The 27,684-nt window shown below is 44.2% G+C and overlaps 1 protein-coding gene across 6 annotated transcripts in view; it reads left to right on the top strand.

Annotated features, from left to right (window-relative positions):
• The window catches only part of wdr27 (WD repeat domain 27), an 83,005-nt gene that overhangs the window by 15,302 nt on the left and 40,019 nt on the right, over positions 1 to 27,684 (top strand). For all 6 annotated transcript variants that reach the window (XM_010867373.4, XM_020046495.3, XM_010867388.4 and 3 more), the window contains 9 exons: positions 1,645 to 1,726; positions 2,259 to 2,330; positions 2,463 to 2,572; positions 2,870 to 2,959; positions 5,849 to 5,970; positions 8,423 to 8,559; positions 10,600 to 10,697; positions 11,990 to 12,111; positions 17,917 to 18,014. In XM_010867373.4, the coding sequence (XP_010865675.2) occupies positions 1,645 to 1,726; positions 2,259 to 2,330; positions 2,463 to 2,572; positions 2,870 to 2,959; positions 5,849 to 5,970; positions 8,423 to 8,559; positions 10,600 to 10,697; positions 11,990 to 12,111; positions 17,917 to 18,014 (931 nt within the window). The remainder of the gene's footprint in view (positions 1 to 1,644; positions 1,727 to 2,258; positions 2,331 to 2,462; positions 2,573 to 2,869; positions 2,960 to 5,848; positions 5,971 to 8,422; positions 8,560 to 10,599; positions 10,698 to 11,989; positions 12,112 to 17,916; positions 18,015 to 27,684) is intronic.

Raw genomic sequence — 27,684 nt, 5'->3', positions numbered from 1 at the left:
ACACAAAAAAAAAATATATACAAAACACTGAAGAAATTACACTTTGCTACAATGTAAAGCAGTGCTGCAGATCAGTTTCAGGGTCTTGGCAATCTTCTTATAGTCTAGACCATCTTTATGTAGAGCAACAATACTTTTTTTCAGATCCACAGAGAGTTCTTTGCCACGAGGTGCCATGTTGAACTTCCAGTGATCAGTATGAGGGAGTGTGAGAGCGATGACACCAAACATGCTCCCCATTCACACCTGAGACCTTGTAACACTAATGAGTCACATGACACCGGGGAGGGAAAATTGCTATTTGGGCCCAATTTGGACATTTTCACTTAGGAGTGTACTCACTTTTGTTGCCTGCGGTTTAGACATTAATGGCTGTGTGTTGAGTTATTTTGAGGGGACAGCAAATGTACACTGTTATACAAGCTGTACACTCACTACTTTACATTGTAGCAAAGTGTCATTTCTTCAGTGTAATATTTACAAAAATGTGAGGGGTGCACTCACGTTTGTGAGATGCTGTATATATATTTTTTCTTTTTTATTTCTTATCTCCCACTACGTAGTTGTCGGGGGCCATGTCAGAAGAATTTCATTGTGCAGGATGGCGTGTGTTGTTCAGTGCATTTGACAAATAAACCTTGAAACTTGAAACAATCGATGAATGAACAGAAGGCCAGACAGACATTCTGACCAACATGCAGACAGACAGACAGTCAGAGAGACAGACAGACAGACAAACAGAGTCAGGCAGGGAGGCAGACAGACAAGGAGGCAGGCAGACAGACAAGGAGGGAGGCAGACAGACAAGGAGACTAGCAAAGGGGCAGGCAGATGCATTGTTGGACAGACAGACAGGCAAGGAGGCAGACAGGCAGGGAGTCAGACAGACAGGCAGACAGAAAGTCAGACAGACAGGCAGACAGAAAGTCAGACAGACAGGCAGACAGAAAGTCAGAGAGACAGGCAGGGAGGCAGGCAGACAGACAGGGAGGGAGAATGGCAGGGAGGGAGACATACAGGCAGTGAGACAGACAGGTAGGGGGGGAGACAGACAGGGAGGCAGGCCGGCAGATGCATTGTTGGACAGACAGACAGACAGGCAGGCAGGGAGGCAGACAGAATGTCAGACAGACAGACAGGCAGGCAGGGAGGCAGACAGAAAGTCAGGCAGGCAGGCAGGCAGGAAGACAGATTGCCTCAGAAAAAAGTGACCTTTCCCATTTAAAATGTAACCTGATTACCGGTATCATTATTGTAGCTGTTCTTAGTTAGCAGGCTATTTGACTTTTCCTTATTTTGCCTGCGGACGACAGAAGTGTTTTTGGAAAACCACGCTCGCTTTAATGGCTGTGGAAAAACTGAGCTCATTCCACTCCAGAGAAGGAAAGGTTCTGACAGGGATGAGAGGGGCACCAGGCTTACTGCCCTACACGCACGCTCCTCTCTCTCCTTTCTCTTTCTTTCTCTCTCTTTCTCCTTCTTTCTCTTTCTGTTTCATACAAACCCACCGTCATTCTCTCTTCAGTATCCTAATGATGACAATATGGGTTTGGACATAAGTACTTCAGGCTGTCTGTGAATGAAACATTTGTATAGGTCTCAGCATAACCTATTAATTACATTTCTTGTTTCTCTCGCTCTCAGGTTCTGACAAATGTGCTGTGAAGGAACCACCTCTAGTATTCCACACAAAGGTCAAGTCATCGGGATACTTAGAATCTCCACGGTAGGGATGTGTGTGTGTGTGTGTGTGTGTGTGTGAGAGGGGCTCCTACAGTTGTGAAATTTGTATGCCAGTAGCTCACTCCTCCCATTTGAATCCATTAGCATTGTGTGTTACGTATCAGATAGCTGTAATCAGTTCAGTCTAGACATTTGGCAGATGAAATTAAACACCTTGCACAGGCAAATAGTCATATTAAAATATGCCCAGGATTCAGTTTAAGTCTTTGTCTTTGTCTGTAACTGCTACTGTTATTTTCATACATGTAAAAAACGGAGTATTTACTTAATTTAGGGGTTTCATAAGGACCAGGTCCTTTGTTTTCTTCCTGCAGTTTGTGTTGTTGTCTTTTGTTCTTAGGTATGATTTTTCTGCTCACTGTTGCCAGTCTTGCAGTTAACTTATTTTTGGGTAATATTATATGTGGTACATTTCTATCCTTGATCTATCCTTTTCTAATTTTCTTTAATTTTGTAAATATAGTAGGGTAGCATGTTTTGAAGTGGGGGGGTGGTGTGCAATCTTTGCTTTTCAGGATGACAATGTTCTCACCTAAGACCAATGTTCAGAAGAAGACAGAAAGATCTACAAAGACCAACATGAAAAGGTATGCAGACCACCCCTTAGGGACGGTTTCTCAGACAGACACTGAGCCCAGCTAAAGTCCCTGTGTCAGGCAGGGCATAAGGTTGTGCAAAGAGAGTTTATTATGAACACACAACATTTTGCTTAATTCCAGGAGAAGTGTCTTTAGCGATTACCCAGAAGACACTGCAGCACCCAGCGTCCCACATACTTGCCTGAGCACAACCAAAACCCCTACACCAGTATTCTGCTGTCAGTACTCAGGTACTCCGCCTGATCTTCTGTGTACATTTGTAGGGTTTTCGTTTCCATACCCCATTGCATAATACGCACTAGTGTCTTTTTGTGTTTTTTGTTTGTGTCTTTCATATAAAATACCTAGAGTACTAGTGTCTTTTTGTGTTTTTTGTGTGTGTCTTTCTTCCAAATACCTAGAGTACTACTGTATTTTTGTGCCTTTCATACATAATACATACTAGTGTCTTTTTGTGTTTTATGTGTGTGTCTTTCATACATAATACATACTAGTGTCCTTTTATGTTTTTTTGTGTCTTTCACCAGGGGATGGAAAGCAAATCTTGTGCGGCCTGGGAGACAGATCTGTACTGTTGTATAAGTCCTCCCTCACAGGCACTTCAGCTGTCTACACAGGTGAGACAACACACACACACACACACACACAGTCACACATGAAGCTCTGTCTAATTTACCTCTCTACAGTGAATTGGTCTGCGGTTCTCTTTTCCCTGCTTTAAATTAAGTCTCTGTGAAAACGCTAAGCTGCTGAAACCTTGAAGTTCATATCACTTGACAGAGCATGGTTTTTGTTTCCTGGCTCTTTGTTTTATTATTTATTGAACCAGCATTTTTGTTTATCTTTCTGGCCTGTCAATCGTGTCGAGGAATGAATTTCTTCCTGCTCTGAGAATCCAGACAACAGACTGCCATTTATGTTTCTGCTACTGTAGAGAGGAATATTGTCCCCCCCCCCCAACTTATTACCGACATTGAAGCTTATTTACTATAGGGTTCAGAAATAAACAGAGGAGCTAAGCTTATAACTCTATTTAGTGAGCCTATTGGAAAACTGCATTAATCACTGGCTAGTTTATTTTCACTGAGTAAAGTGAGGTCCCACTCTTTTCCCAAACTGTTCCATCCACAAGGTGTTCCCAGTTCATTCACCATCGTGTGTCACCTTCTCTTTGACACCTCACAGTCACTTTAGCCTTTGTCAAGGGAAATGCTTGTGTGTTTCTGGCCTAGCAACGCTTTTTTGCTAGAGAATGAAGAAGTGAATGCTGTACCGAATGCCATTTGAACTCGACAAGCCGTTATCAGTGATTTGCTGCGTTGAATCTGGGTTCATGTCCGTGACAGGAAACATGTCCCGAGGTTCAAGATGAACGGCTTCAGAAGAAGATCCAGACATCCACTTAACAGTGTATTCACTGTCATTTCCCTGCAATGCTAAATCATTGTCTAGCACTCTGCCAAGGCGTGAGTGTGAGTTGTTAGGGACGTACATCATTGGGTTGTCTCTCTGTCGTATTTTTTTTAGTAATTTAGCAGATGCTCTTCTCCAGAGCGATTTACATTAGCAGGGTTTTTCCTGGCTCAAAATTTGTCAAAGGTATCGCAACCCCCCGCACCCCTGTGCGCCACCGGACCCCCCACTGTGATATACTTTATATAATATCTGGCTACACACTTGAGAAAAGACAACTATTATAGTGATACATCTGCCCTGTTGTCCATGTCCACTTGAGCAGATAATGCACACTACAATGTCCTGCCTAATAGCAACCAAAATATAAGCAATATATTTATTCTTTACATATTAAAATGTTACACCTTTTTTTGGGGAGGAGGGGTTCCCCTTGTTTATTTTTTTGTTCCCCTCTGCCTGTCCAGCACTAGTAGACATTTTATTGGATTTAAGTGCGTCCAGCGTATGGTTTATGCTTGGCTATTTAATAAGCCCCCAGTCACATTGGCTCCACAATGCTCCAGAACCTTCTTCATTATGTCTGAGCCATCTGAATTTTTTTTGCCATTGAACATCGAAACTATGTTTATTAGAGGATCTTGGAATAACATAAAAAAAATCACTCATCAGCTTTAAAATGTATCTATAGACAGTATTGTGGTTGTCTTTTGGTTGTCATGCTGTGTTCTTGTTCATTTGACTTGCGTTATAAATGCATCCGAGCTGTGGGTCTCGTGGTTGTTTCCTCCATCCTTGCCTTGACGCCACGTCTCTTATCTTCCTCTCGGGACTTCCTCCACCCGTACCTGTCTAGCTGGACCAGCCACGGGATGCAGGGTCTTCACGTTCATTTATTTATATTGTTAGTGACTTGAATATGTATATTTTTCACAATGTATGTTGCATGTACAGCTATGGAAAAGAATTAAGAGGCCACTACACCGTTTTGAGTGAGGAACAGAAGCGTTCAATTTGCAATGATCTCTTAATTTTAGCCCTTCTGCTCTTCACTCAAAACCTTCCTTCTGGTGGTGAGAGATTTTGGGAAGGAGGCCACCTTTGAGTTTTATATGCAAGAAAATCCCTTATTAGGGTGAAGCGTCTTGCTCAAGGGCACAACATCAGATTTTCAGGGTGAGACCAGTCCACTAGAGGGCAGCAGAACTAAGAGGACTGTCAGGGTGGCCAGATGGGTTTTCCACTTCTTCCTCGCTCTGTGCCTGATAACGTAGTAGTAGTAGTAGCAGTAGTGGAAGCAGTTTAGTGGTGGTAGTAGTGGAAGCTGTTGTTGTAGTAGTAGTAGTGGAAGCTGTTGTTGCTGTAGTAGTAGTGGAAGCTGTTGTTGCTGTAGTAGTAGTGGAAACTGTTGTTGTTGTAGTAGTAGTGGAAGCTGTTGTTGTTGTAGTTCTAGTGGAAGCTGTTGTTGCTGTAGTAGTATTGGAAGCTGTTGTTGTTGTAGTTCTAGTGGAAGCTGTTGTTGTAGTAGTAGTGGAAGCTGTAGTAGTAGTTGTAGTAGTAGTAGTAGTAGTAGTGGAAGCTGTTGTTGCTGTTGTAGTAGTGGAAGCTGTTGTTGCTGTTGTAGTAGTGGAAGCTGTTGTTGCTGTAGTAGTAGTGGAAGCTGTTGTTGTTGTAGTTCTAGTGGAAGCTGTTGTTGCTGTAGTAGTAGAAGCTGTTGTTGTAGTAGTAGTAGAAGCTGTTGTTGTAGTAGTAGTAGTGGAAGCTGTTGTAGTAGTGGATGCTGTTGTTGTAGTACTAGTAGTGGAAGCTATTGTTGTTGTAGTAGTAGTGGAAGCTGTTGTGGTAGTTGTAGTGGAAGCTATTGTTGTAGTACTAGTAGTATCAGTTGTGGTAGTGGTGACTGTAGTAGCGGTGTTAGTAATAGGAGTACTAGCGGTGGTAGTAGTAATGGTAGTGGTAGCGCTAGTAGTAGGAGGAATCAGTAATAGTTGTAGATGCAGCTATTGCTCTTGTTAACTTTACTGGAGATGTCATTAAGCATTTCCCAAATGGTGTATATTCCCCAGGCTGATCCAGCAGAATGTGTTTTGTAGGTCATGACAAGGCAGTGAGCATTGTGTCCTGGAGTCATGGAAGACAGTGGTGGCTGAGCGCCTCAGAAGACAGGACCTTTCGTATCTGGACCGGTGGAAGTTCTGTTCCTGTCCTGACCTTGGTAAACCCTCAACACAGAAGCCAACACAGACACAACATTAACATGCTGTGTGTTTACACTACATTGTCAATTCCACCATTTAAAGTAGTTAATTTTATTGAATAGATCGGTTGTACATGTGAGAAATTAAATTTGCTGTGTCTACATGGCATAATCTCTTTCCTACTCAGCCCTTTTTCCAGTAGCGATTATGTGACCATAGAAACAGAATTAATATAATGGGCTTGGATCATCATTGACTCGAATTGGACGCCCATTCTGTCCGTTCTGTTTTAAGTGGATGTGACTGGCCTCATGGAATCGTGAAAGCCCAGTAAATGAGGTTGATGACATGCTGTGTGTTTTGGCCCAGACGTTTGTGACGTTGGTGCATACAGAACATCTGCACAGAACGCTGATCCTAGTCTGTCTGATTGTCTATTTATCCAACTAAAGTGTCCGTCCATCTCCTGTCCATCTCCTGTCCGTCTCCTGTCTGTCTCCTGTTGGCTGAAGATACAGAGCAGCTGCCATCTACCGTTGGCTGTGTTTCAAACATTTAATTTTGCCAGCGCGTTCTGTTGCTTTTTCAAGGCAGTTTTCTCTTCTCGGCTTTTGCTAAGCGTCCCTGCTTATCTCCTCTGGACATAAGTGAGGAGATCCTGGATTTGGCAGAAACTCTGGGAGTTTGTCTATTTTGTCATGAAGTGGAGCAGTTTAAGGAAGAATCTTGGGCAGGGAAACTAGGCTGGGCAGGGAAACTGGGCAGGGCTGAGTTATCGCAAATTACTTTGCTCAATTTAAATCTTAAGATGTCAATCTAATCAAGATGCATTGCGTAACGCTTGTCGACCACAAAGTTTGATGCGCCCTGGGGCCTGGGTTCGATGCGCCCTGGGGCCTGGGTTCGATGCGCCCTGGGGCCTGGGTTCGATGCGCCCTGGGGCCTGGGTTCGATGCCCCCTGGGGCCTGGGTTCGATGCCCCCTGGGGCCTGGGTTCGATGCCCCCTGGGGCCTGGGTTCGATGCGCCCTGGGGCCTGGGTTCGATGGGGCCTGGGTTCGATGCCCCCTGGGGACTGGGTTCGATGCGCCCTGGGGCCTGGGTTCGATGGGGCCTGGGTTCGATGCCCCCTGGGGACTGGGTTCGATGGGGCCTGGGTTCGATAGGCCCCTGACGAGGCTGTAATCACTTGGTTTCTCTTTTGGCCCTGGTAATTCATTTCCCTCTCCTCTCATCCCCTTGTCCTTTCTTTTCTCATCCCCTTTTTACTCTTCCCTCTGTTTCCTTATCTCTCTATCTCCTCTTCTCTCCTCCTTTCTTCTCCTTACTTGTCCCTCTCTTGTACTGCTCTCCTCTTCTCCTCTGTTGTCTCTCTCTCGTTCTCTTCTCTGTTCTCTCCTCCTGTCTTTCTCTGTCTTTCAGAACCAAGTGCCTGGTGTTAAAACACCATCGCCTAACACTGTACTGTTTGTGGACCTTAGAGACCACCTTTACCCACCTTTCCTGCTGTGTCTGTTAAGCTCTCTACTTTTGCTGCCAACATGACATGAGGTATGAGAGTGGTTTCAGAAAACCACACTAATGCTCCGCAACGAGAGCATAGCATGCTGATGAGGCCACAGCCACTCTCCCTGTCTGCTTCAATCCAAACCGTTTTCTTTCATGAGTCTTTTTTTCCACACGGAAAATAGACATTCCTGTGTCTTTCTGACCAAGCTTTTTGAAGGGAGAACGAGAGAGGTGAAGAGAGAAAGAGCGACTTCTGAATTCAACAAACACTTCCAATAAGAATTAAACCCAACTGGTGTATGTGTAGATCTAAATGTATGAGATCAGGCCATTCAAGTACATTATCATAGATCTATTTCTTGTATGAGATCAGGCCATTCAAGTACATTATCATAGCTAGATTTCAAAGTTACATTTAGGAATATGGAATCATCATAAAATAATATTATTATTGGCATTGTTGCATCCTTAGTTTTTTTAAAGTTTAACTTTCTTAAGGAGTTGAGTGAGTGAATACATTAGATTATTCTACATTTTCAAAATGCACATGCGTGTAAAAGTACCATAGAAACCATAGATTCAAACCTGGTGACCTTGGCAAGACTCCCTTCAAGTCACACGTGAGATGACACATCTGAGGAACAGTCCGGTCTCCAAATTCTGAGAGGAAGTATGTCTTTAATTGATACTTGACAACACTTATTTTTATTTTTTTCAAATGTGAGGAGTGGTTTTGGTTAAACAGTAAATCAGCTATGGCTTTGGTCACCTAAGGTACTCCACAGGCATCGCCATGGCGTTGGACTGGCCTTGGTTCCAGTCTACGTTACCTGTTTGATTTGTGAAACTGTGGTGGGTCTGGGGATGCCAACAAAGCACGTATGAATCAATAAAGCCCTTATGTACCCTTAAAAATGCCTGTGGGAGCCTGTATGAAGCCTTCTCCCTCCTGATTCTTTAGGGAGGCACGGATAAGTTCTTCAAACCCATCCAAGCTGCTCAATTCTACTACCTGGATAAGTTCCTGCTGATGGCATCCGGTCCCTCACTCCACCTCTATTTGTATCACCTGGACAACACACAGGATGACATTAAAAGGTAAGGACACCAGTGGGCTTGGGTGGTGCGCCGGTCTGCCTTCGGCGCTCATGTACTGCTGTAGCATGAGTTCAAATCCGGCCCGCTGCTCTTTCAGGAAAAGCTTGGCAAATGCATTTCTGAAAAAAAGAATAAAAGGAGGAGAGAGGTTGTTAGATTAAGATGGTGTTTGGGGGAAAAGAGAGAAAGAGAGGGGGAGAGTGAGTGGGATGCATATTGCAAAGCACAAGAGTTGGCGATCTTCATTTCCTGATTATGATCAAACAAACAAGTTGATGTTTTAGAGCAGCCTGTTAACATGTCGTGATTGTGAGGTAAACGCATATGAGAAGACCACCAAGGGGGAGATGGCCATGCCATGAGAACGCTGCCAAACACTTCAGTTGAGAAACATTTAGCAAAGGGATGATCATTCTTTGTTACACACACACACACGCACGCACATGCATTTTTACATCCTATTTAAAGGGGGTCACCAAAGTTCACTATCCTTAAAAACCTTATTTTTAGTAATCCTAAACCTTTTCTAAACCCAAACCTTAACCTCATAAACTGAAGTTAACTTTTCCCTAATACCTAACCATAAACCTAGCCCTAATACCTAACCCTACACCTGACCCAAAGCCTAACCCTATACCTTGCCCTAATGCCTAACCCTAAACCTAGCCCTAATACCTAACCCTAAACCTGACCCAAAGCCTAACCCTAAACCTGGCCCTAATACCTAACCCTAAACCTGGCCCTAATGCCTAACCCTAAACCTGGCCCTAACCCTAAACCTGGCCCTAATACCTAACCCTAAACCTGACCCAAAGCCTAACCCTATATCTTGCCCTAATACCTAACCCTAAACCTAGCCCTAATGCCTAACCCTAAACCTGGCCCCAATAACTAACCCTAAACCTTACCCAAAGCCTAACCCTAAACCTGGCCCTAATGCCTAACCCTAAACCTGGCCCTAATGCCTAACCCTAAACTATAACCCCTAACCTCTAACCCTAAACCTGGCCCTAATGCCTAACCCTAAACCTGGCCCTAATGCCTAACCCTAAACCATAACCCCTAACCTCTAACCCTAAACCTGGCCCTAATACCTAACCCTAAACCATAACCCCTAATGCCTAACCCTAAACCTGGCCCTAATGCCTAACCCTAAACCTGGCCTTAATGCCTAACCCTAAACCATAACCCCTAACCTCTAACCCTAAACCTGGCCCTAATGCCTAACCCTAAACCTGGCCCTAATGCCTAACCCTAAACCATAACCCCTAACCTCTAACCCTAAACCTGGCCCTAATGCCTAACCCTAAACCTGGCCCTAATGCCTAACCCTAAACTATAACCTCTAACCCTAAACCTGGCCCTAAAGCCTAACCCTAAACCTGGCCCTAATGCCTAACCCTAAACCATAACCCCTAACCTCTAACCCTAAACCTGGCCCTAATACCTAACCCTAAACCATAACCCCTAATGCCTAACCCTAAACCTGGCCCTAATGCCTAACCCTAAACCTGGCCTTAATGCCTAACCCTAAACCATAACCCCTAACCTCTAACCCTAAACCTGGCCCTAATGCCTAACCCTAAACCTGGCCCTAATGCCTAACCCTAAACCATAACCCCTAACCTCTAACCCTAAACCTGGCCCTAATGCCTAACCCTAAACCATAACCCCTAACCTCTAACCCTAAACCTGGCCCTAATGCCTAACCCTAAACCTCTTCCTCTGTTTCATTAGTATTACCATGGTAAAACCTATAAATGCCATATGCGCGTATAGAGGTGATCAGTCAGACTGGTTCCATACAGACCACTTATTGGGGTCTGACGCCCATGTGTTTGAGGCCAGGACCCTGGTGTCTCTCAGTAGGCGTGCTGATTTAGGATCCCTTCTGTCCTGCAAATCATGATGAAAACAGGCCAGCGTCTAAGTTGCGTACCGTGATTTCTGACATTTCTAGGTACTCGTACTTAAAATTACAGCATACCGCGAATTACCGTGATCTCTTTCCGGACGCAAATCTGTGTTTTCTTTGCTCAGGTACCAGCCGAGGAGCTGCGCTAAACTGATGGGACATTTCAGTATGGAGTCAGGAACAGACATCACCGCTGTCTCAGCCATCAACGACTTCTACTCCTGTATCCTTCCTGTGAAATGCAGAGTCAACCAGGGACATGTGTTCAGGGAGTTGGGCCAGCTTTCAAGTTGTAAATGTTCTGATTTTGTACATATAGTTACATCATTATGCAGGAAACTCAATAGCCCAATTCCAAATGAAGCTCTATGATCAACTTACCGATCTCTCCTTAACAGATTGCAGACCGTCATTACCATAAATGTATCTTCCTGACGAATTGTAGTGACACTTTGTTTGAGGTGTTTTATCCACAGTTGTTAAACATAATGATAAAAGGTCTTTCAGCCTGTTCAGGGTCTATCACCAGTGTCAGTTACCAGTGTCATTCAATGACTGACAACGGGACAACTCTTTAAAGAGAAGTCTGTATTTTTTAACATCACAGACAGTGGAAAATCTTACCGAATCATCTGATATGTACTTTCCTTTCCCCTCTCTCTTTTCCCTCACAAAGATGACACTCAGTCCTCCAAAACATGGCTATAAATGGGCTTTAGGCTTCAGCGGATTTATAAGAGAATAAATATATTGTAGTGTATTGTAAAAACCTTTTAACAAGGACCCATTTGGGATTAAGACATTCCTGAAAAATGAAAGCCGTCGTGGTGCCGAGATCAGCTGTGGCAGCCCCCGGTGGCAGAACCGCGTCCTGCCGTTGACGTCCAGAGCACCACCCTGTCATGGTTTACCCGAGCTCAGTGGCGCCCCCGGTGGAGGTAGTGCATTACATGGTGGGACAGAGTGGGGAGGGGGGGGGGTGCTGAGTGAGCCGCGAGGGGCAGCCTGACCGGGCCATCTGGGGCTGAGTGTTGTGTTACCAGAATAAGTGCTGTGGAGGAGATTAACGTTAACGGTTTACTTTGGACCCCGGGGGTGCTGTTTAACCAGGACACTGACCAACGCGTCTGCTTCTACTAATTAGGGAATCAGATCCATATGCAGGTTACAGATCTATCTATGTATGTAGGAATGGAAAGTCTATTAGAAACATGGGCCAATGCAAATATGTAGCTTTTTAATATGGTTTTGATTTGACAAGACACTGCGTTAATGGATGAAGACATTCATATGCTCATATTTAACTGGTGAATGTCTTTGAGCTGGACACCGTGTCTGTGTTGCTGAGATCGGCCGCCAGTTAGGAAAAGCAGAACTTGACATATTTTTCTATTTAGAAGGGTTGCCGTACTTAGTTTATTATAATAATAACAGAGGCTTTTTGAGACTGAATATGTGGACTAAACCGTCCATGGGCCACTGTGCTGAATGTTCCTTAGCAACGGTGTGTGTCAGACGTGGTGCTGATGTGTGGTGCTGACCGCTCCATCCAGGTGTTGGACATGAACACAGGGGCCGTGGCCTCTCAGCTGCCTAACGCCCACTCTAGAGCTATCCATCACGTAACCCAGAACAAGGTAAGAGGCCGAACACTGTGCCGGCCACCGTCACGGCACATTTAAAACCAGTACATTTTCCCGGGAGCAGGCTTAATCACGTCTTTAAGACGCAGGCCCCTGTTATCCACCTTCTAAGATGGATTTGAAGTAAAATCTTTCGGTGAAAAACAGAAATGTCCTGTGAGTCAATTGGGTTCAGATGGTGTTGGCGGCTTTTGATGGGATTGAGGTGATGTCACTGTGGTTTTGTTGTCCAGGACAGGTCAAAGGGAGAGAGCGAGATGTCGTAATTAATTGGGTTGAGTTTATTAAAGCAAAAATGTCATCGCTTGAGATCACTTCCTCCCTTCAGTTGGGCTGTGGCCTCCATCTCAGGAAAGCACCATTGGGTTCCTCGAAAGATACCGTTTTATGGGTCAATAAAGTCTCTCTAGATCAGTGAATTCTAAATCTTTCCCCGCTGTATTACAGTGACGCAATATTTTTATTGTGCGATTTCAGTTTTGTGTGTTTGGCTGAGAACACCTTTTGGTAGAATTATGACAAGTAAGTGTAGGTTATTTTGATTTCCTGTGTGGAAAATAGAAATAACGCGAAAGGATTGACTTTCCTTGCGTCCTGTTCTCACATGGACTGTGGTTGTTGAAAGAGACTGGAGGCATAGTTCCTACACTGAGACTACAAAATCCAGCTATATATCATGTAGGTTGTGCCTCACTCTTAGGGAAAGACTGGAGTCAGCTTCCCTTGGTCTGGTAATAAGTAATATGCCAGCAACCATCCTCAATCATGTAGTGAGACACGTTTTGGCCTATGCCTTCATCAGGGGAATGAAAAATCTAGGCTAGCTGATGTATTACGAATGAATATCCCTAAGCTAGTCCCTCACCCTTGAGTGGACATGGTTTGGGCGGGAAAACAGAGGAATGGCAACACCCCTCCTTCATCATACTTTCATCTTAGTCTGGGGATTTACTCCTTTAGAAAGTAAAAGGGTTCTTCCTCTGTTCCAACTGATTAACCATTTAAAGAACCCCTTTTGGTTCTGGGTAGAACCTTGTGATTACAGGACTGATCTTTTGTGTTCGCATTTGGAAGCCAAATACAGCAACAACAAAAAAATCTTTCTGGGGATAAACTTTGGGAAAATATGTTTTGTGGGAAGAAACTCAGGGAACATATTTCTTTCTGGGGGCTAAACTTTAGAAACATATTAGAAAAATATCTCTTTCTGTGGATATTTAAGAGAGACTTCTCTCCCTCTCATGGACCAATATGGATCTAATTACAGGCTGACAACTGGACAGAGATTACACAGCCCATATGCTTCTGTAAAGGATGGCACAAAATACACTGCGTCCTTGTTCCTAATTGTACCCTATTCCCCAAGCAGTGCGCTCCTTTTGACCAGAGCTAAAAGTAAAGTCTTCTCAGCTTAGTGAACCCTCCGACCAGGCTACGTATACCGGTGTAAAAACAAACCTAAAAAAGGGTCGGGGCCCAAAACATCTGCGTGTGTCAGTCTGACCTACCCAACATGGACCTCGGCCGCGTCCCGACACGCGCGTCACCAAGGGGGCAGCCTGGATTAGCTAGGTACACTGGACCTAGTGGCCTGGCTTAACTCGAATTAACCCACTCGATCGCTTCTTCAGCAGAGAACCACTCTCCCACACCGGCCGCCCATCCAACACCTGTGTCCACCCGGGCCCGAAGATGCCTGGCGTCGGCCTCTCTCACGCCACATGGGAGAGTGTCCCGTGTCCCAAATGACAGCCACGGGGCCCTTTTCTGAACGCAATACTTTTGAGGGTGGAGGGCGAGTCGGTGAAGCTGCTTTCTAAACTCAAGTGCTGGAGTGCCACCGACCGCTCGCATCAGAGTCGTAGAGTTGCTGGTGATATTTAGATTGGAATGTAGATGGAACATTTCTATCAAATAACATTGCTTGAATCATTTCAACCCAAGTCTCCCAACGTCAGTTCTAACCCTCATGTCAGCAATCCTTTCCTGATTTTTTTGAAATGTATTTGGCATATAGTAGTAGACAATCCTCTTGAGCTTCAGTGAACCTGATACATTTTAGGATGTATATTAGACCTATACCATAGACTTATACCATATTTTTTTTCAACAGTCCTAGTTTTGTGGACAGTTTGCTATCACGGCTTCGCCTCATTGCATTATCTCCCCAGCAGCTTTGGGAGAGTCTAAGACTGAGGTGTGTGTCCTCCAATCTCATCCTGCCATTCTGCTCGCTTAACCAGGATGTATTTGACAGCATATATACGCTGGGAGGAGAGCGCATTCCCGAACTACCATTACAGTATGAGACATCACAGGCCAACGTACCACCTATTCACCCGGGACGTCACTGAGACAGTTAGTAACACCCTCCGTGGAACCCCCAGGACATCACTGAGACAGTAACACCCTCCATGGAACCCCCAGGACATCTCTGAGACAGTAACACCCTCCATGGAACCCCCAGGACATCTCTGAGACAGTAACACCCTCCATGGAACCCCCAGGACATCACTGAGACAGTAACACCCTCTGTGGAACCCCCTGGCAGAGATGTGATAAGTTAGGGATAATTTTGTGTTGAGCATACTCCATGAGTTTTTGTTAACTGCTTCTGTGACACAGTGTTTTCTAGCCTCAGAACCATCCAGAGCTGCACATTCTTAATTTGAACACCATGCTCCCATGACACATATGCACTGCATGGTTTTAAGTTAAACCTCTCTGAGGTTTTTACTTTCATACTGTATTCAGTTCCTAACTTACTTTATCAAAGTCTGTCTCAAAATCTGCTATGAAGATTAAACCTGGATTCTCTCCACTTTGCCCTGGATGAGATCTGGATAAGATCTTCTGCTAAATGACTTAAATATATCTAGAGGGGAAAATAGCGGAGGTGTAAAAACATTAGATGTCACCCCTTATTTTGAAACCGGGTCAGCAGCTGTTCCACCTGCTCCATTGGCCAGGCGACAAAGGGGATAGGTTGCGATTGGGGACGCAGTCTCAGCGTGCCGGGTCTCTTTTCACTCTTTTCTCCAGTCACGCCACCCCATTGTGTCTCAGGCTGGCCGTCATGTCCACGGCGTGTGCTGACCCATGTTGACTCAGGTGGGGCGTCGCATCAATGCGGGGTCCCCTCCCCTCCGCCTTGGTCCCTGGGGGCCTCACGCGGTGCCTGAGGGGTAGCGCGGGGGCCAAGAGGCCAAGAGGCCGGAGGGTTAATGCCCGAGGATCATGGTGGGGAATGTCTATCTGTGCCTGGACACAGTGCCTGCAGAACACGCTGACTCATGCACAGTGTGCACGGCTAACATTCCCTCCCTTCGCCTCCCCTCACGTTGTCGGACCTTATCCGTGGGTTTAAAGATCCTACAAACATTTTCAATAAATGTCAGAGCGGCTGTAAATAAGATGAGTTGTGCTTACCCCGGAGCTTGAAGAGTTCATCGTGGAGGAATTTGTATGTGCACGCCTGTCCCTCTTCGTTGACCGGAGATGTGGCTCTGACATTGTGAACTGAAGCAGCTTCTCCGAGACTACTTCAACTTTCCATCCTTAACTTTTCCTCCCCTCTGTGCAAGGATCACCTGGAAATCGTCAGAGCAGAGCCGAGGCACTTCTCGGAAACTAAAAACTTAAAATGCCATTTCAGAGTCAACTTTCCCACACTCTTACTGGAAACCTAAACAAAAACCAACCTCCTTTGCCTCATTTTTGTCTCGCTCATCAAAGAATCTGGTGTAAAAGTCATATATTAACTCCATAAATATCCCTACAGGGCAAGATGATGAAAAGTCTGTTTGTTTTATTGAGTGAAGAAACAGCCTCAGTCATTTCTTAGCCCCAAATGCACCCTGTTCTTTATATAGTGCACTCTATTTGCAGCCCAAGTCTGAAAAGTAGGGTACTACATATGGAATAGGGTGTCATTCAGGACGAAACCCAAGTCTCCTATCCCATCTCAGTGGGGTGCTGGTAACAGAGTGGTGGTCAAAGGAAAAGAATGACACATTCGTTTCCATTCCAACAGTTAGCACAGTAATGCAACGACAGGCTCTCCGTACTTACCGGCTTAGCTACCTCTTCCCTGTCTCTCTCTGGTTCTCCCACAAGACTCTACATGCCTCTGCCCAGTTCTCCCTAACCCAAAGATCAGGGGGCTACCTTACCTTGAGAAAATTCACTGCAGTTCCCCACTGCACTTCCCCATTGTGTTATTGAATAAGGTGTTGTTCAGGCAGGATCTCCAAAGCCAAATGTTTTGCTACAGGAAAGGAAATGCATATGTGGTCTTTGGATGAGGTAGAACCTCGGGTTGTATCCTTACTGCTTCAACCTGAAAATGTAGTTTTTTCTACTCAAATTTCACCAATTCTTTTTAATAAAATTACATTTATGAAATGCTTCAGACCCCATCATAGTACTGAGACTGCACTCGTGAAGGTAACAAATTACCTTCTAATGGCCTCAGACAAAGGTTCCTCATCCGTTTTGTTGCTTCCTGATTTTTAGTGCTGCTTTTGACACTGTTGATCACTCCCTTCTCTTAGAGAGACTGGAAACCCATATTGGGCTACATGGACATGTTCTAGCCTGGTTTAAATCTTATTTATCTGAAAGATATCAGTTTGTTAGTGTGGATGGCATATCCTCTGACAAGTCAAAGGTATGTTTTTGTGTTCCTCAAGGCTCGGTTCTGGACCCATTATTGTTCTCACTATATATGCTGCCCCTGGTTGATGTAATCTGGAATCACAATGTCAATTTTCACTGTTATGCTGATGACACACAGTTATATATTTCAATGAAGCATGGAGAAACCCCAAAATTAGCTACTTTGGAAGCATGCGTTTCAGATATTATGAAGTGTATGACAGAGAACCTATTGCTCTTAAACTCAAGAAAAACAGAAATGCTCATTTTAGGACCCAAGAAACAAAGAGCGTTGTTAGCAGATCTCACTGTGAACCTCGACGGCTGCTTGGTCGTATCCTAAAAAACTGTAAGAAACCTCGGCGTTACCGTCGACCCTGACCTCTCCTTTGATTAACATATAAAAAATGTCATCTTCGAAACATTGCAAATATCTGAAACTTTTTATCAAGAACTGATGCAGAAAAACGTATCCATGCTTTTGTTACTTCTAGACCAGATTACTGCAATGCTCTTCTTTCCGGTTACCCTGACAAATCAATGAATAAACTTTAATGCTGCACACGGCTGATAGGGTCTTAACTAGAACAAATACATTTGAACACATTATTCCTGTACTAGCCTCTTTACACTGGCTGCCTGTTAGGGTTAGGGCTGATTTTAAGGTTTTATTGTTAACCTATAAATCAATACATGGACTTGCTGAATTTCTTTGCATTTTCCCAGTCTCCTCCCGTTATTAACTTAGGAGGACATGAGGTCCTGGCCCACACCTGCGGAGGACCTGGCTTGAAAGACCCATTGCTGTCCCTGTCCAGAGTCCTCCTGGTTGTGTTGCAGATAAAGACTGGACTAAGTTTAAATAGACTCTAGATTCAGCCCACATGCATTTATTAATTATTACAGTTGTAATCTTAATATGTTCACCCGGCACAGCCAGAAGAGGACTGGTCACCCCTCTGAGCCTGGGTCCTCTCTAGATTTCTTCCTAAATGTTGGCATTCTTAGGAAGTTTTTCTGAGCCACTGTTTGCTCCTTGGAGTTTAAGGCCAGGTATTTTGTAAAAGCACTTTTGTGACAGCTGCTGATGTTGATTGATTGATAATATTTTCTTGATTTATTTGTTTTGTCTATCTCCGCCAGGGCTCCATGTTCAGTAGCCAAACTCCAGACTCATACAACCTCTTCCTGAGCAGCGCAGTAACAGACGCTGTGAAGCTGTGGGACCTCCGGACTCTCAGGTCGGTTGAACTCAACTGGCTGTCTCTTTGTTCTCAGCCATCTAGTTCTCGCCTTACCGATTCTCACGGTAACACCATTTACTCAGGAGCTTCACAAGCAGGACAGAAAGCTTGACAGAGAGGCTGAGTGTGTAAAGGTTGCTCCGGAGAGCCGATCAACGTGCAGGGCCCAGATGCAAACACACAACACCTAGCGCCATGACAAACCTCATCAAGCATGTCACACACTCTCAGGGGACACGGACAGTCTCTCTGAGACACACTCACAAGCTCAATGCAAACACACAGACATTAAGTCCACGCTGCTGTAAACTGTTTTCTGAAGACTTCTAATTCCATTTGTTTCCAGAAGATCCTGTAGATCTGACTCCTGTATTTCGCAGAGTTCTTTTAGGACTGGTGTGTACTGTGATTGCTGTCTTTCTTTAAAATGTTGATTGTATGTGTACATATTTTAATTGTGCTTCACCGGTCTTTTTTTTTGTAATTATCAATGTGATATTAGCGTACTTAATTGTGAACCTGTGAACATCTGCGATAATGTTTACATAACAAAAGTATGTTTTAGTCGGACACTCAACCACAAAGGACTCACTCTAGCAAACAGCCTTCTTCACCACCATTGCTTATTTCTCATGTAGTTGGAGTCACAAATCTTTTTCACGTACACAATGTTTATACTGATGGATTAAATATATTACTTTCTGTGGATATTACCTATTAGATGCATCCTGACTTCCAATAGAAAGAGCTTCATAACCAATGACATCCAGAACCATTACAAATCTGCTGGCAGAAAATTTGATCTAAAACGGGGGATAATTCCACATGTGCTTTAAACACATTTTATTTCTATTTCCTGGCATTTTTGATAGCCTTGCTTACCAGGAAAACATATCCTCCCGTGAGAGCTCGGGGGGACTTCATACACTTTCTAACCACAGACACAGAACGAGCATGTGTGCGCGTGTGTGGGGGTCAGTGTTGTTATTGGATGGGTATTTGGCAGCTTCTGGCCTCACCGCACTTTACACCGCGTCACGCAGTTTCAGTACGGTGGGATTGTTTGCCGGAGTTGCTTGTTTCTCGGCTCATCTGGTGAGAGTGAGGCACTTCAACACCGAGCCTGTGGGTTCGACTCCCGCAGGCGTCCCGCGCAGGCACGTCCTCAACATGTCCTGCGAACCAGTGTGGAGGAAAGCGCTTGCAGCTTAATCTGGGTCTGAGCTCTTCTCGGCTCACGGCTGGAATGTTTCCCGGCTCCGTTGTCTTTCTCCCGTGGTGCTTCTTTTTCCAGACCGCTCTCAGATCTGGTGGTGGTGTCTGGACAGCTACTAGGGACCTTACTGGGCGGTGCAGTACAGGCTGATCTTGGACCAGTCTTCATTTGAACTGCAGGACATCTGAAAACAATCAGTCTCCCCAATAGTTTGGCTTAGGCTTTGTTTGTAATGAGCCTTAAGGTATTAACACTAATATTCCAGCTAATGCATGTCAGAGCCCTATTCTGGCTCAGTGTTGGCCAAGGCATTAATCACATACTATAGATTAGGGGTGTGCACCTTCAGCCAAGCAATGTTTGAACTAAACGTTTTAAACATAAGAAAACAGAGGTGGGAGCAATGCCTGAGTTTGTCCTTTACCCACTCTTCTTTGACTAACATTTACTTTGGCTGAATGTGTTTGAACTAAATGTTTTTGACAGGAGAAAACAGTGAGGCACCTATACTTGAATGTGTCCATTACAAACTCTTGTTTGACTGGCATTTGCAACTAAAACACTGGCTACCGTCTGAATATGGTTCCCCTCAAGGTTTCTTCCTGCAACGGTGTACTTCCTTCCTGCTTGGTCTTAAATGGGTTACTATGAAGAGCTTTTTGATTGATGTTAGCAATGTGGTTTCCAATCCCTGTTAAAAACATTCATTTATTTAATTACCTTTTCAAATTACAGTAGAACACTAAGTCCTAAGAAGCTGGATCTGAATGTCCTCAATAATATTTGTAGAACGTTACGTTCCTTGGATATATGTCTTGTTTCTGTCTGTTTGAATAGAAATCCATTAAAATGTAATTGTTTAACATGTCAGATTTAAACATTCCAAAAGTGATTAATATGCTTTCTAACAGTTTTGCCTTGACGGATGAACTTTAGTTCCACAATTGGTCCTCCCCATGTCCTCTGTGTGGTGGTTCTGTCTAGAGTCGATCTCTATGGGGAGGCCGGTCCCATGTTTTCTACCTGCATGTTGCTTTTGGCGCTGTGAACAAACATGGCTGTTCCAATGCCCAGATGGTGTCTGTCGAAGTCTGATTCTGCATCCTGTTTCCAGGTTTTGTTCTGGTAAAGGCCTGGTGCTATGGCTGATTCTGCATCCTGTTTCCAGGTTGTGTTCTGGTAAGGGCCTGGTGCTATACCTGATTCTGCATGCTGTTTCCTGGTTGTGTTCTGGTAAGGGCCTGGTGCAAAGGCTGATTCTGCCTCCTGTTTCCAGGCTGTGTTCTGATTAGGGCCTGGTGCTATGGCTGATTCTGCATCCTGTTTCCAGGTTGTGTTCTGGTAAGGGCCTGGTGCTATACCTGATTCTGCATGCTGTTTCCTGGTTGTGTTCTGGTAAGGGCCTGGTGCAAAGGCTGATTCTGCATCCTGTTTCCAGGTTGTGTTCTGATTAGGGCCTGGTGCTATGGCTGATTCTGCATCCTGTTTCCAGGTTGTGTTCTGGTAAGGGCCTGGTGCAATGGCTGGTCTTCCTGTATGTGTTCATGTGATTCAGGTTAATGTGGAGATATGGGGACCTGATGTCCCCACAAGGCGTTTTGTCCGGTCCCCACTAGGCAAAAGTTAAAAAAGAATGATGTGTGTGAGGCCATCTCAGAGAGGAGAAACACGCGGTGGATGTGCTATTAAAATATGTCTAAAGGGCTTAAATCGTAATTTCCTTCTCACATTCTTCCTTGACAATATTATTGTTCATTGCTCTGTTCTGGAATCTGCTGGCTGAACACTGCATCTCGGCAAGCCCTGCTTAGATTGGTTTTACCTGGTGGGAGTGGCTGGAAGGGGTTCAGCCTGTTTCTTATGATGTGGCCGTTAATGACAAATACAAAGATCCCTCAACTCTCTTTCATTCATCATCTTGACATTTACAGGACTGGATCTCAAAACAAATGTGAAAAGGGATCAAAACAAATGTAGTTAGTTGTGTAATACATTTTGTAGCATTTTGTTTTTGTGCCTGACAGAGAAAAGGAAGGCTGATTTGAAGGGGGTGTGGGAGATTTCAAAAGTCTTCCGTGGTGGAATACACATTAGAAACCTCAATGAAAGTTCACTGCTCGCAGGGGCAGGACTCATTTCCACTAGCGACCCCAGCCCAGTCCACGTACCAGTCTCCAGGTCGCAGAGGAGAAATCACACAGAGGATTTAGAGATGATTTATAAAATAAAATAATTAACCGCTTATGTCAATTTGGAGGCCCCGAAGTACGTCTTGTGTTTATGATTTCAAACTTAAAGAGACACTCTAGTATCCTGCCTCTAACGTTTATAAGGCTGAATTTAATCAATAACACGACTGGTCTCCTCCTCGTCTTACCTTACCAAATGAGACTGGAATAGTACTAGCTAGTCCACTGTTGTTTAGGGTGGGGTGGAGGAATTGTACTAGCTAGTCCAGGGTGGGTTAGGGTGGGGGGATAGTATTAGCTAGTCCAGGGTGGTTTATGGTGGGGGATAGTTGTAGCTAGTCCAGGGTTGTTTAGGCTTTGTTAACTGTACTAGCTAGTCCAGTGTTGTTTAAGGTTGGGGAACTGTACTAGCTAGTCCAGTGTTGTTTAAGGTTGGGGAACTGTACTAGCTAGTCCAGTGTTGTTTTAGGTGGGGAATTGTACTAGCTAGTCCAGGGTGGTTTAGGGTGGGGTAATTGTACTATCTAGTCCAGGTTTGTTTAGGGTGGGGAAGTGTACTAACTAGTCCAGGGTGGTTTAGGGTGGGGGAATAGAACAAGCTAGTCCAGGGTGGTTTAGGGTGGGGGGATAGTACTAACTAGTCCAGGGTGGTTTAGGGAGATAATAGTACTAGCTAGTCCAGGGTGGTTTAGGGAGATAATAGTACTAGCTATTCCAGGGTGGTTTAGGGTGCGGAGAAAGTACTGAGTGTTTAAAGGCAGTATGAGGAGATTACAAGTCAGTGCGAAACAGATAAATGGACCGGGGGGGAATACCTCACAGGCTTGTAAAATATTTGAAACATTATCTCAAAACAGTAACTGCAGATGTCTTGTGGTCATTATTTGCAGTAAATTGTACATGCCCCTTTAAGAGCAGGTGTACAGGCAGCTAGCTGGTTGTAATTTAGTGTCAGTGCATTAGTTATTAGTGGAGATTTCCCTCAACAGGGTAATATTATATTTCAAACCATACTATGAGTTGTTTTCCATTTTCTCAGAGATTGTGTCCCCAGTGGCACCCTATGTCCTAAATGGTGTACTACTTTTGACCAGGACCTAGAGATATGGTGCCATTTTGGACACAACAGTTGCCTTAAGCCATGTTGACATCATGTACCTGAAAGGATTTTGTACTAAAACCCAAAGTAGCTAGGGAAAAGTTTTATTTCTCCTTAAGCATCGTTAAAAAATAGTGACATAATCCCAGCAGAAAAGAAGCTGAAAGGAAAGTCCACGTTTGAAAACTAAATATGTCGGCCATCGGTCATTGGCTTCTCAGACGGATTGGCCCATATACGCTCTGGTGAAAAAGTAGTGTACTATGCAGGGAATGAAGCCTCGGCCTGTTTGTACATACGAACTATGCCTACGGTCCATTGCCTTACGGTATAACCATGTTGCCATGTAAAGACACAGTCCTCATTATGAGCGACATGTAATGTCCAGACCGCATCCAACTTCGTTAACGGCACCCTGTTGGATCACAAACCAGGAGTGAGCATTGTTGCTTGGCGGAGGATGATGTGTCTTTGACTGACTCAATGGGTCAGTCTGAACCCATTAGCCACCATCCCATTGGTTTTCCCCTGATCTAGTCTGGACCGGAAATAGGAGCCAGAGGTATGCTAGCCATATTTGTTGCAGTGTTGTCTGGACTTCCAACCTAGTTCATGAGAGTCTCTTCACTAACCATTGCTTCTAAGTCCAGGACAAGACCTTGGCTATGTTTCAAAATGTGTTCTGGCATCCTTGCAATATCCAGTTATTTTACGTGTGATCTTCTAAGAACACCAGAATCCAGAGGGCTTAAAAACTGTGTCATCTGAAGCAAACCTTTGTTACAAAATTACCCCAGGCAGGCTTTGCAGCTTTTGCTTTCTTTGTGAATTGCTTCTTCCCTGACAAGACCAAGATCTAAGTTAACTTATTTAGCTATCGTTTGCTAATGTTAGAAAACAACTCTGATGTCGCACTAGGTAAATTATACTTAAGGTTAGTTAACTTTAACAACAATAAAAACAAGCTACTCTGTTGCTAACATTTTCACTTAGGGGTGTACTCACTTTTGTTGCCAGCGCTTTAGACATTAATGGCTGTGTGTTGAGTTATTTTGAGGGCACAGCAAGTTTACACTGTTATACAAGTTGTACACTCACTACTTTACATTGTAACAAAGTGTCATTTCTTCAATGTGGTCACATGAAAAAACACAATCAAATATTTACAAAAATGTGAGGGGTGCACGTACTGTATATGACTCTGCCATGATGAATGACACATTATTCTATGTATCTTTTTTTATTCTAAAATGTAATGTTAACAGTGGTGACAATTTGTTTTAGCTATCTAGTGTGTTCAGTGATAAACAAAGCTAAACAAATGTGTTATTGTACACTTTACTATTTTGTTCAAATTAACATATATTTTTTTATCACATCATAATCTTTGAAGTGTTTACTAGCATGTTATACCTTGGTTGCCTTCCATTCAAGAAAAAAAAGACGCATTTGTAATTAGCTGTCTCGCAAGAAGAATTTTAAAGATTTCACCAGCATGCATTTCCATAAAAATCTGAGGTGGGCTAGCTGAAAGGCTATATTTAACAGCAAAACATGCCGTTGTTTTCCTGTGCATTTAAGTTCTGAGCTAGAGATGATTTAGTCCTCCAATGGTGCTACAAACAGATGATAATATATCTGACTTTCACAATACCATTGATGAACATTGAGAAAACTTAGCAAACAACAAGGTTCTTGTCACTGTCATTGTTTCCTTTTCGGCCATAAACGTTGCTATGAGTGCTTGGAACGAATGACCTGAAAAGCTATGCACGCTTTGATTTTCCTGACCTCCCAACTACGCTTACTGAATCTCTGATAATACACTGCAAAAAAAATCACACTTCGGGTCTCGATGAACATTTTTATTAAAGATCCAAATCTTTACTGTACATTGTGTAATTTGTTGAGCACAAAATGACATAACAACGGTCAATGGAAACCAAAATCACCAACCGATGGAGGGCTGGATTCAAACTGACAAAGTAAAATCAAAGGAAACCATTTAAATCACAGGCTGTTCCAACTTGCATGAATTTCATCACGGCAGCTCATAATGTGACTCAGTAGTGTGTATGGTCCCCATGTGTCTGTATGTACTCCCGACAATGTCTGGGCATACTCCTGATGAAACGGCAGATGATGTCCTGGGGGATCTCCCAGACCTGGATCAGGGCATCAGTGAGCTACTGGACCGTATGTGATGCTACTTGGCAGCGTCAGATGTACCAGTACATAACATCTCAGAGGTTCTCAATTGGATTCAGGTCTGGGGAATGTGAGGGCCAGTCAATGGCATCAATGCCTTCATCATCCAGGGACTGCCTACACACTCTGGCCACATGAGGCCAGGCATTGCCCGGCACCAGGCAGAACCCAGTGCCCACTGCACCAGTGTAAGGTCTGATGATGGGTCTGTGGATTTCATCCCACTGCCTAACAGCATTCAGGTTACCGTTGGCTAGCATTTGGAGGTCTGTGCGACCCTCCAAGGATACGTCTCCCCAGACCATCGCTGACCCACTGCCAAACCGGTCATGCTGGATGATGTTGCAGGCAGTATAACGTTCACCACGGCGTCTCCAGACTCTTTCACATCTGTCACATATACTCAGTGTGAACCTGCTCTCATCTGTGAAGAGAACGGGCCGCCAATGGCAGACCTGCCAATTCTGGTGTTCTCTGGCGAATGCCAGTCGATCTGCATGGTGCTGGACTGTGAGCACAGGTCCCATTAGAGGATGTCGGGCATTCATGCCACCGTCATGGAGTCTGTTTCTGACAGTTTGGTTAGAAACATGCACACCAGTAGCCCGCTGGAGATCATTTTGTAGGCCTCCTCCTCGCAAAAGGAGCAGATTCTGGTCCTTCTGCTAGGTTGATGCCCTTCTACGGCCCTGTCCAGCTCTCCTTCTGTAATGGCCTGTCCCCTGGTGTCTCCTCCATGCTCTTGAGACTGTACTGGGAGACACAGCAAACCTTCTTGAGACGGCACATATAGATGTGCCATCCTGGAGGACCTGGACTACCTGTGCAACCTAAATGGGCTGCAGGTACCGCCTCATGCTACCAGTAGTGACAAAGGCTCTAGCAAAACTAGAGAAGAATCAGTCAGAAAAGATAAGGAGAGAGCAGTTGTCTGTGACCACCACCTGCAAAACCCTTTTTGGGGGTTGTCTTGCTGTTGCCTCTCCAGTGCACCTGTTGTCACTTTCATTTTCACCAAAACAGGCGACATTGATTCACAATCACTTACACTTCCTAACTGGACAGATTGATATCCCTGAAGATTATTTGATGTGGTGTTATTCTGTGTTGACTACGTCTTCCCTGAATTCTTTGAAACAGTGTACATACACATGTTCTATTTCACGTTCTAGGTTTTTGAATTGCACCTGAAAAATGACAGTTGAGTTCCATGATTGCTGTACGTTCTGAACACAAGTACACGTTTTTGAAACACAGCCCTTATCTGTGTCCAGGAAATCAGCTCCTATTGTTGTAAATAGTTACAAGACTCTGTTATTCATTTTCTGCTCTTTTCCAAATATGTTAATATTATTTTGCCAAAAGATTTAAGACAACCACCCAACACACACACACACACACAATCTGTGGTTCTGGTCCACAGATTGAATAAATACACAGGAAATATGAGGGCTTTTAAAAATAACGTTGTTTATCCTCGTTCATAGTTGTCGTAATCTTTTATTTAAATGAGAACCAGACAGGCCCAAGCTGGACTGTGAAGAGAAACCGAACTAAAGCCTCAACTGAATCCAAGTATCACCTGGGTTTAAATACGGTTTAAAATACTTCAGTTAGGCTTCACTGAGCTAAACCCAAAGTACTAGATTTCAAATAGTATTTGAACCCAGGATGAAGTGAGCATTGTCAAATCCAAGTTTCCTGAAAGTACAAAGTTCTTATTAATGTGTCCTGGCAGACAAAGTAGGCTCATTAAAGCGGCGTAAAGAAGGCAGGCGGTCGTTTTGGGGAAGACACACACACACAGGCATTCTCATACAAACATACATACCCAGGCGTTCTCACAAACACACACACACACACACACACAGGATGAGACAGTTTGAATAAGCACACACATTTATTTTGACCTTTACATTAATAGCCCCTGTCAGCGTCACAAATGGCACACTAATCCCCATTAACTAGCGCCTATAGGGGCCCGTAGAGATCTGGGCAAATGTAGTACACAATATAGGGGCTAGGGGGCCATTCATGCCACACCTATGATAAGTCTGGCTGGGATGGGGCCATTTTTGTCAGGAAATAAAGGCTTGTTTGGCAGTCTGGGCAAGGTCGTTAAAAAGAAAGTTAATTTATTGTTATTGTCCTGCTCCATAAACACTGATGATGAATGAGTGGCTGTTAAAAAGCTACAGTTTAAAATTACTTTACATGACTTTGGTCTGGTGTCCGGTGTGCCACGCCCTTAAAGGGACAGTATGGAATAACTGACGGAGGACGAGGCAGGAGGAATGAAACCCCCTTCTAATTCATGGACAGAGTTTGCAACAACTGGCTTCCTGCAGGATCAGAATACTTAATGATATACAGCCATTGATTCGCCATTGAATCTTATCCAGAGGGACTTACGGTATTGAGCGTGCGCATTTTCAGTGTGCCCCACCCCACTGGAGTTGAACCCACAACCGCGGCGCTCTGGAGCTGAGCTGAACTGGGCTAGACAGCACTTTTTACCAGTGGCCCTGGAGCCAAGTCCAATAGGAACTTAGTTTCGTCTTGTGTTTGTAAACACTTGAAACGTTTGTAAACAATCGAAACAAACACTGATTAGCTCCGAGTCGTGGGCCTTTTGCTGCCATTGTTGGCCTGAGATTTATCGCCAGGTGTTCTCCTGTTAAAACCCTGACTTAGATTACAGCACATTACTGTATGCATGTTCAATGTCAACTATTATCTGTTATTTCAAGTTATCTCACAGTAATACACAATGGGACACTTTATGCTGCTGATTCCAATTGGCCAGGTAAAATACAACACTGTACCAGTCCCACATTTCCCCTTTGGTGTGCTAATGTTAGACATACGCTACTCTGTTGGGGACGCTGTTCGTGTTAAATTAAAAGCCAAGCCTGTTATTCCTTAGGTGTCCTCTTAATTCCCGCTGATTTAACC

Source organism: Esox lucius, chromosome 5 (genome assembly GCF_011004845.1).
Source record: "Esox lucius isolate fEsoLuc1 chromosome 5, fEsoLuc1.pri, whole genome shotgun sequence".
In the NCBI taxonomy this organism is placed as follows: domain Eukaryota; kingdom Metazoa; phylum Chordata; class Actinopteri; order Esociformes; family Esocidae; genus Esox; species Esox lucius.
Note: the sequence above shows the minus strand (reverse complement) of the source record. Positions and strands in the feature narration are given on the sequence as shown.